The following is a 10,106-nucleotide window of genomic DNA, read 5'->3' as shown; positions in this document are numbered from 1 at the left end:
CCCCTGTAGCTGCAGACAATCCAGTGCTGTCTCCCCCGAAGTCTCCGGCAATCCTGGCTCGACAAGCCTGACAAGCTAAATTTATTTACCTTCCCTGGCTCCAGCGGGTGGCACTGTTGCGGCTCTCACCACGTAGATGGGCGTAAATAGGGGCAGCATGGTGGTGTAGTGGTTAGCGCTCTCGCCTTGCATCGCTGGGTCCCCGGTTCCAATACCAGCCAGGTCAGCATCTGCAAGGAGTTTGTATGTTTTCCCCTTGCCTGCGTGGGTTTCCTCCAGACACTCCGGTTTCCTCCCACACCCCAAAAACATACAGATAAGTTAATTGGCTTCCCACCGAAATTGGCCCTAGACTACAATACATACACTACACGATATATACATATGACTATGGTAGGGACTAGATTGTGAGCTCCTTCAAGGGACAGTTAGTGACAAGAATATATATACTCTGTACAGCGCTGCGGAAGATGGCGGCGCTATATAAATACTAAATAATAATAATAATAAAAATAGCCGGCCTCCGTTGGGTCTGCTGTACTGAGCAGGTGCAGGAGACTTGCGCCTGCGCAGTAGAGTGGGCCAACAGCGATCAGCTATTTCCGCCTATCTCTGAGCGGAGAGCCGATACTGCGCCTGTGCTTGGAGCTGGGAAGGTAAATATTTACATCCCCGCTGTTCGCAGGGACACAGCGAGACCGCCGTGGGACACAGGACGACGGAGGAAGCCTCCGGATCCTATCAAGGCTCCCCCCGTCGTCCTGTGTCCCACGGCGGGCGAGTACCCCCCAGGGGAACTTTTTCTCGTTACAGGTTTTCTTTAAAGCTTCAAAAGAAAGTTACACTCTTACGTCAGTAAGGGAAATCCTCCAGATGCTCCAGAGACTTCCCCGATCCTTCCTGCCCCCTCCTCTGCCAGCCGGGACCCTCTTCCTCTTTGTGGCGGTGCTTCCTTCCAAGTATGTGTGCAGCTGCAAGTGGGTTCACATTGAGCCGCTTGTACACAGAGAAAAACGCCTGTACAGCGCGCCCGTGCTCGTAGACAGATGGGGTGTGGTCATAAGCAATATTCAACTTTAAAGGGACACTTAAGCTTGGAATAAAACATCAGTTTTACTTCCTGGGACAGCAGCAGGGGCTGGTAGAAGCCTCAGGAAAGTAAAACTGATTTTTTTTATTCTTGGCTTAAGTGTCCCTTTAATGTCTACTTTAGAGGGGTGAAGAAAGGACAGGGAAGCCTCTGGCTATACAGAGGTTTCCCCCATGCTGAGGTTAGTATGGAACTTTTTTTATCTGACTTTAGGTTTACTTTAAGTTGCCAACATCTTCCTGACAAGTGTAGAGTTTTAGTGCCCTTTTCCATTGATAAGTGATGCGAATGCCGCTACCTCACCGCATCACTTCCGCTGGCATTCACGTCACTTCTGCATTTCCCAATGCTGAAGTGTATGGAGGGGACGGCCGGCGGATGCGGCTGTGCGAGAATTTGCAGCATGCTGCACCACTCCGGATAACCAGCACTCAATGGATAACCTAGTCATGCTTTGGTTTCAGTTCGGCCGCGGTGCAGTGCGGCTATGTAACCTCATTGCACTGCGTGTAGTGGAAACGGGCCCTCAGATGTGAAAGTATTAGCTTTACAGGCAAACAACCAGCACTTTCTGACTGAGGTCACCAATGGCACCTCCTTATTTCTATCATGGTAAGTTCACTTGAATGGACATTGCAGCCCACTGGTGAGGGATAGCTTTGGGCAGGTCATATTTGAGTTATCTGGAGTCAGTGTTACTCTGTTTTGTATCTGGGAATGTCCCTGTCACATGAGCTTTCCTGATAGTCCATTTTGATTGTCTTCTTTTCTAGGTGACAACCTGATCTGTGGCAGTTATGACTCTAAGCTGGCGTGGTTCGATATGGACCTCTCTACAAAACCGTACAAAGTTCTTAGGTAAGAGAGAGACTACTTAGCGCCTCCCCTTTCCACACCCCCAAGTAAGGCTTTTTATTTGATCATAATTCTGACCATTTCCTTCCAGACACCACAAGAAAGCCCTGCGAGCAGTGGCATTCCACAGGCAGTACCCGCTGTTTGCTTCTGGCTCAGATGACGGCAGTGTCATTGTCTGTCATGGCATGGTCTACAAGTAAGTGACTGGCATACATACTCAGAGAATCATGTTTAATGACTTGTAGCGTTCTGACACATTCCTCTCTCCACAGCGATCTTCTGCAGAATCCTCTCATCGTACCTGTGAAGGTTCTACGTGGACATGAAATAACGCGGGATCTGGGCGTTTTGGATGTAGTGTTTCATCCCACACAGCCCTGGGTTTTCTCCTCAGGAGCCGATGCCACCATCAGACTGTTCACGTAATTCTCATCGCTGTCCAGAGCCTTTGACTGTCACACAACCAGTGATTAGTGTAAACAAAAAAAAGTGTCTGATGGTGTACAGACAGAAGCTCTAGAATCCAAAGAACTGGCCACAAAGAGTGACACCCACACCTTGCTGCCCCGCTGTGTGGTGTCACCTGGCTGTATGTGGGAGATACTGAGTGCACAGAACTGTGTCCTGCCCTCTTGACTGTGGAAATATACTTCAGTATCACAAGTGGCCATGACGGACATCTCCACACAGGCTGGAGGCTTCCCGGTTTTTATGTCCTGTATATACAAAGCTTTGGGTCTTCAATCAAGACCAATCAATCCTGACCTTTTATAATAAAATATGAGGGGTGTCTGGCTGTAGCTGTGGTATCCTGACTGGCTGTCCAATAATGACCCGTGCAAAACGGGGAGATACGATGTCAGGCACTGGTACTTGAGTACTAAAATTGGACACTTTTACAGGTGAAACTTGATATCGTGTAATAGTCCATTTATTTCAATAATGTAACTTGGAAGGTGGAACTAATACTCATTACATGCAAGGTGAGATTTTTCAAGCCTTTATTTTAATTGTGATGATTCTGGCTTACAGTTTATGAGAGCCCCAAAATCTAAGGCCATGAAAAGGCTCAATATTCTAGTCTGTGTCAGACTCTAATCAGCAAATTAATCCAAATCACCTGCAAAGGGTTCCTATTTCATTTATTAGCTTCACCTTTTCAGGTTGAATTACTGAAATAAATGGACTTTTCCACAATATTTTAATTTTTCCAGTTGCACCTGTAGAATAGAAATGTAATATAAAAACTTACCATTTACTGTTAAAAAATAAAAAGGGTATTGCACTCATCAGAATGAATAGGAATCGCTGGCTGCCTCCCATCTCCTCTCCTGAAGCTGCACTCGCCGTTGGCATCAGGTTGTGTCTCTGCCCACCACTCTCCAGGCAACACATTTCATCATAACAACACTCCTGAAGGGTGATGAAAACTGTAAAATCTAAACTTGCTGGGCCAGAGCACTTACTAGTGACACTTGTTGGTGCTCATTGTCTGTCTGGTCCCTATAGTGATCAGTTGGGTTCCCTGTGGCAGCAGGAATGCAACACTGTTACATACTGGCTGGATAGTGCACTGGTTAAGGGCTCTGCCTCTGACACAGGTGACCTGGGTTTAATTCTTGGCTTATCCTGTTCAGTAAGCCAGCACCTAACGAGTAAGGAGTCCTTAGGCAAGACTCCTTAACACTGCTACTGCCTATAGGGTGCACCCTAGAGGCTGCAGCTTAACCACTTAAGTACCAGCGGTCTCTGCCCCCTTAAGGACCAGAGACCGCTGGTACAAAAAACTGCGGAATAACGTTGAATACCGTCAAATCGCCACACTTACCTGCCGCACGCCGGGAACCTCAGCCACCCACTCTGCCGTCTCTGAAGCCAGAGTTCCTGTGAGCCGGTCAGGAGCCGCTTTCATTGGCTCCAAACCCTGCCTATCAAGGTAAGCCAATGGGAGTTGCTTACGTTGATAGAGTGAGGAGCCAATTGGCTCCTGACCCGCTCACAGGGCTGTGCGGTTATAGAGACGGCAGAGCGAGTGAATTGCGGCGGGAACAGTGAGAACGCGCAGCTTTGTATGGTGTTTTAATGCTGGTGTATTAAAATCTATGCCCTGGCAGCCAGATAACTATCAAAACTGCATAGATTTCAATTGGTGCAGTCCTTAACTAGTTAAGTGCTTTGAGTCCACCCGAAAAAAAGCGCAATATACTGTATTTTTTGGACTATAAGACTCACGTTTTCTACCCCAAAGTTATGCTGCACTGCAATGCTCCACTGTGAGCAGGGTCTCAAGGTTTCTGTTCAAAGCGTCCTAGAAGTGTACCGGGCTTTGAACAAGTGCATCTGAACTGGGCATGCGTTCCGAACCGTGCATGGCTAGTGAAAGAAAGTGCTTGCACAAATCATTTTTTTTTCTTCTTTCAAGCATGAGCATTTCTTTCTTACTGCGCATGCGTGGTTTGGAACTCATACATGCTATTGTGGGGGAGGATTGGATGGACGGTTGGGCCGGCCAGTTCACTATTAACCACTTGAGGACTTAACCTTTACCCCCAATTAAGGACCAGCGTGTTATTTTATGATCTGTGCTGGGTGGGCTCTGCAGCCCCAGCACAGATCAGGTTGCAGGCAGAGCGATCAGTTTGCCCCCCTTTTTCCCCCCTAAGGGGATGATGTGCAGGGGGGGGGGGGTCTGATCGTGCCTGCCTGGGTGTTGCGGGGGGGGGGGGGGCACCTCAAAGCCCCCCTCCGCGGCAAAATTCCTGCCCCCCCCCTCCCTCTCACCCCTGGTGATCAGGGCTGCACAGGAGGCTATCCGTCCTGTGCAGGCTGTCCTCTGTCACATGGCGGCGATCCCTTGCTGCTGATTGGCCGGGGATCGCCGATCTGCCTTATGGAGTTCAATGTAAACAAAGGAGACAAACGTTTACATTTAGTCTGCGAGCCGCGATCAGCGGCTCGCAGGCTATTCACGGAGCCCCGCTCCGTGATCTAACAGGAAACGGCCGCTCGCGCGAGCGGCCTTTCCTGATTAATTAGGGAGGCACCTGGCGACGCAGATGTGCGTCCCTGGTCCTCCAGCTACCACTTTGCCGCCGCACGGTATAAGTGTGCGGTCGGCAAGTGGTTAAAAAGGATAACTGGGAACAGGAGGGATCTTGAATACAGCAAGTGCTTTAAAACATTAAGCATTTGGTTCACATTTTTTACTTTAAATACTTTGACTCATTAGGGCGGAGCCTGGTGCATATTTAGTAGACATGTGCTGGAGGAGAGATGCAGCCATTCCTCTTCCTGTCCTGAGCAGTCATATACTGGAGTTTATTGGGAGTTATAAGACTGTCACCCTCCCTAGAAATCTTGTATGTTTTTACATGTCTCACGACTTCAGTACAGTGTGAACTGCTGGCTGCATCAGTGCTCATTGGATTTTATGATTCTTGCCACGGCTGGCCTGAGTTCGCCCCATCTGTATGAGATCAGGGTGCCCAGGCTGAGCAGGAGTAGGGAGTAAATGCGGGTGCTCGTTCCATAGACCCCACCACCTCGTGCCATCAGAATATTAATTATATGAATATGTTCTATTAATAATAAAGTTGTATGAAACTCAGCATTTGTTCTTTGCTCTAGAAGATTCTTTACAGCAAAAAAGGTACTATCAGGAGCTTTAGTGACAATCAATGGGATGAAACTTGAATGCAAGGAGAAATTATTTGCAGGTAAATGTTATGATACTTGAGCAATACTGATTGCTCCAATTTGAAGCTGCATAACATTTACATGAAATTTGAATGCAAACAAAACTTATTTGCATCTCATAGATCATATCTCGTGTAGGTAGAGCCTGCATCCTATCAGACATGTAGGGTCCCTCCTCCCCAATCCAGATCAGCAGGTGGTCTTGCAAAAAAAAATGTTTACCTGTAATATTTTCTTAAGAGAAGAAAAAGGTAAATTGGACCTTTTTGTGCTGAAGCTTAAATGTGTGGGAAAGATAATTGTTTTTCTTTTAAATCAGAAATTCCACTTTAGTTGTAAAATTATCATAAATGTAGACTGGTGCTGCGCAAGTCTGTTTGCAATTTAGTTTTATAGAAAAAAAAATAACTTTCCATTTCAACTTACAGCCAGCAAAGATTTTCCAGAAATGATAGTAAGCCTCTGCTCTATGCAGCTTCAGCAACAGCTTTCCATTTACAGTATTGCTGTCAGGACCTGTGGTGGAGAAACTGGACTAGCTGCAGGAGTAACTAGCTGCACATAGCAGGAGCATTTGCTACTCCTTTTCATTTAGTGTTGGGGATAGCTCCCAACGGTCTCTTTTGGAGAGACAGTCCCTCTTTCAGGACTGATGTACAGATCTATGTAAATACATGTAGTTTTCTTTTGAAAAAAATGATTCACTCTAAACTTTATTCACATCTTTTAAATTAATATAGTATTATTTTCCAAATGTTAATATGAAGGAAAATGAGCCAGGACAGAAAGGACAAGTGTGGCTTGAATTATAAAACATTTTTCTAATGAAATCTTTAAAGCGGATCTGAGATGAAAAACTAAATATAACAAGTGACTTGTCTATATATCATATCTAAAGTTTAGATAGTTTACACAGCAAATCTATCTTCAAACCGCTTCAACAGTATATTAATATTTTTTCCTGTGATACAATGGGAGCAGACATGTTTTCTGCTTGTCACTATTACACAATTACACACACAGGCAAGCTTATCTGTATCTAGGCATGCTAATCTGCATATTCTGTGAAAACTCCACTCTTATCTCCTCCATTACACAGGCAACTGATCTGTATCTGCACTGCAGCTCTCAGATTGTGAAAACTCTGCCTCTGAAATCTTTAGCTAGTAACACCTTTTTCACCTGCCCAGACTGAAATCCCACAATCCCTTGCAAGCGCCAAGGCACTCTGGAGAAGCTGTGGGTGTGGCTTGTTTAGTTTATAGGGAATTAGAGTATTAAAACAAAACAAAACAAGTATTTGGCTTGAGGAATGCCCTATAAACTATATGTAAGGAACACAATTATGCAAGGAGTAAAAGTTCATCTCGGATCCACTTTAAGGTATGTATGACTAGGGTTTTGCTGGAGGTGTGGTTAGGGGTGTGACTTAAGTGTCCCTCTTTATTATTTTAAAAAGTTGGGAGATATGCTGTTAGGCATCAACTGGGTGAATGGTGGTGGATTGTTAGGGCTTGGGGGGGGGGGGGGGGGGGAGAAATGTCAAGCTCATGCATTGCTCTCTTGCACTGCACCTATTGCCTTGCACTGACAAGGCTATATGTTGGAAGTCAAGTCATAGTACATTCTGATGGTGGTTATATTATGATGTGACGGTGCAGCTTATCCAAGTTTTTAGCGTGACCTGCTGTGGGTCTGTTTAATGTAATGGATGTGTATGCCATTCTCTATTTTATTGTATTTACATAATTCTAATTGGCTCTATTAATCATTAATCATGCGTTGGACAGTGTGTGAATCCGCCATGTAATGTATTTCTGATGGTTGGTTTGCAGCCCTCGTGCTATATTGCTGCACAGTAGTGCCTCTCTGACTGGAGCTCACATTCCTGCTTTGCATATGCTGTAAGATGTGAGTAATTAGAGTCTGCAGCCAGAAAGCTGTCACTGTGTATAATCCTCCAGCCAGTGGAAATACTATAGAGCTGCATGTGGAAAACGGTCAGCTCAGCCATATTTGTCCACCCACATAGGCCATTAGGCTGAAGGGAAACCACACATTTTATCATGTTCACTTTTTCGTAGACCCCCAGCAGCCTGAACCACAGGAAGAGGAAAACACGATCAACAGATGTGACTGCGTGCTTTTCTGTGGAAGAAATCTTATAAATTTATTTTCATTACATATGTTGTGGAGGCCTCCAGGCTCTTTGACATGAAATTTGGGTGCCTAGGATTAGTGGAAGATTGGATGCTGCCATAGGTACCCATATAAATAACGGCTATGGGGGGGATATTTGGGCATCTGCTAAATGTCAGGTATCACGGCTGCTCACAGTGCAAAATTTGGCTACAAATGGCAGGCATTAGTGCCTGCTATTTGTAGCTGCATTTTACGTTGGTGGTGGCCTCAGCACCCAAATTTCCCCCATAGTCGCTATTTACAGTGCTTTGAAAAACTATTTGCCCCCTTCCTGATTTTTTTATTCTTTTGCATGTTTGTCACACTTAAAGGGATACTTAAGTCTGGCCAAAAAAATGAGTTTAACTCACCTGGGGCGTCCCTAAGTCCCCTGCAGCTGATCGGTGCCCTCGCAGCTCCGCTCCGATGCTCCTGGACCCGCTGACGACGACTTCCGGTTTCGCCGTCACCGGCCGACAGACATGGGAACGCGAGTGATTGTTCGCGTTCCCAGCCACAATAGCACCCCCTATGCAACTATTGCGGCAAGAAGGCCGCAATAGTCGCATAGGGGGTGCTATTGTGGCTGGGAACGCGAACAATCACTCGCGTTCCCATGCCTGCCGGCCGGTGACGGCGAAACCGGAAGTCGTTGTCAGCGGGTCCAGGAGCATCGGAGCGGAGCTGCGAGGGCACCGATCAGCTGCAGGGGGCTGAGGGAAGCCCCAGGTGCGTTAAACTCATTTTTTTGGCCAGACTTAATTATCCCTTTAAATGTTTCTGCTCATCAAAAACAGTTAACTATTAGTCAAAGATAACATAAGTGAACACAAAATGCAGTTTTAAATGATGTTTTTTATTATTTAGTGAGAAAAAAACTCCAATTCTACATGGCCCTGTGTGAAAAAGTGTTTGCCCCCTTGTTAAAAAAAAATAACTTAACTGTGGTTTATCACACCTGAGTTAAATTTCTGTAGTCACCCCCAGGCCTGATTACTGCCACACCTGGTTTAATCAAGAAATCACTTAAATAGGAGCTATCTGACACAGAGAATTAGACCAAAAGCACCTCAAAAGCTAGACATCATTCCAAGATCCAAAGAAATTCAGGAACAAATGAGAACAAAAGTAATTGAGATCTATCAGTCTGGTAAAGGTTATAAAGCCATTTCTAAAGCTTTGGGACTCCAGCGAACCACAGTGAGAGCCATTATCCACAAACAGCAAAAACATGGAACAGTGATGAACCTTCCCAGGAGTGGCCGGCCGACCAAAATTACCCCAAGAGCGCAGAGAAAACTCATCCGAGAGACCACAAAAGACCCCAGGACAACATCTAAAGAACTGCGGGCCTCACTTGCCACAATTAAGGTCAGTGTTCACGACTCCACCATAGGAAAGAGACTGGGCAAAAACGGCCTGCATGGCAGATATCCAAGGCGCAAACCACTTTTAAGCAAAAAGAACATTAAGGCTCGTCTCAATTTTGCTAAAAAAAAAGTTGTTTGCAAAGACTTTTGGGAAAATACCTTGTGGACCGACGAGACAAAAGTTGAACTTTTTGGAAGGTGCGTGTCCCGTTACATCTGGCGTAGAAGTAACACAGCATTTCAGCAAAAGAACATCATACCAACAGTAAAATATGGTGGTGGTAGTGTGATGCTCTAGAGTTTTTTTGCTGCTTCGGGACCTGTAAGGCTTGCTGTGATAGATTGAACAATGAATTCTACTGTCTACCAACAAATCCTGAAGGAGAATGTCCGGCCATCTGTTCGTCAACTCAAGCTGAAGTGATCTTGGGTCCTGCAGCAGGACAATGACCCAAAACACACCAGCAAATCCACCTCTGAATGGCTGAAGAAAAACAAAATGAAGACTTTGGAGTGGTCTAGTCAAAGTCCTGACCTGAATCCTATTGAGATGTTGTGGCATGACCTTAAAAAGGCGGTTCATGCTAGAAAACCCTCAAATAAAGCTGAATTACAACAATTCTGCAAAGATGAGTGGGCCAAAATTCCTCCAGAACACTGTAAAAGACTTGTTGCAAGTTATCGCAAACGCTTGATTGCAGTTATTGCTGCTAAGGGTGGCCCAACCAGTTATTAGGTTCAGGGGGCAATTTCTTTTTCACACAGGGCAATGTAGGTTTTGAGGGTTTTTTTCTCACTAAATAATAAAAACCATCATTTAAAACTGCATTTTGTGTTCAATTGTTATCTTTGACTAATAATGGTTTTTGATGAGCAGAAACATTTAAGTGTGACAAACATGCAAAAGAATA

General features: G+C 45.4%; 1 protein-coding gene across 5 annotated transcripts in view; it reads left to right on the top strand.

Annotated features, from left to right (window-relative positions):
- Nucleotides 1-2,748, top strand: part of BOP1 (BOP1 ribosomal biogenesis factor) — an 84,987-nt gene extending 82,239 nt beyond the window's left edge. For all 5 annotated transcript variants that reach the window (XM_068237844.1, XM_068237845.1, XM_068237846.1 and 2 more), the window contains 3 exons: nt 1,864-1,948; nt 2,037-2,144; nt 2,221-2,748. In XM_068237844.1, coding sequence (XP_068093945.1) covers nt 1,864-1,948; nt 2,037-2,144; nt 2,221-2,374 — 347 coding nt within the window. In that variant the 3' untranslated portion in view covers nt 2,375-2,748. The remainder of the gene's footprint in view (nt 1-1,863; nt 1,949-2,036; nt 2,145-2,220) is intronic.
- The last annotated feature ends 7,358 nt before the right edge of the window (nt 2,749-10,106 follow it).

Source organism: Hyperolius riggenbachi, chromosome 5 (genome assembly GCF_040937935.1).
Source record: "Hyperolius riggenbachi isolate aHypRig1 chromosome 5, aHypRig1.pri, whole genome shotgun sequence".
NCBI lineage: Eukaryota > Metazoa > Chordata > Amphibia > Anura > Hyperoliidae > Hyperolius > Hyperolius riggenbachi.
The sequence above is the reverse complement of the archived record's forward strand: the minus strand, read 5'-3'. Positions and strand labels throughout refer to the sequence as shown.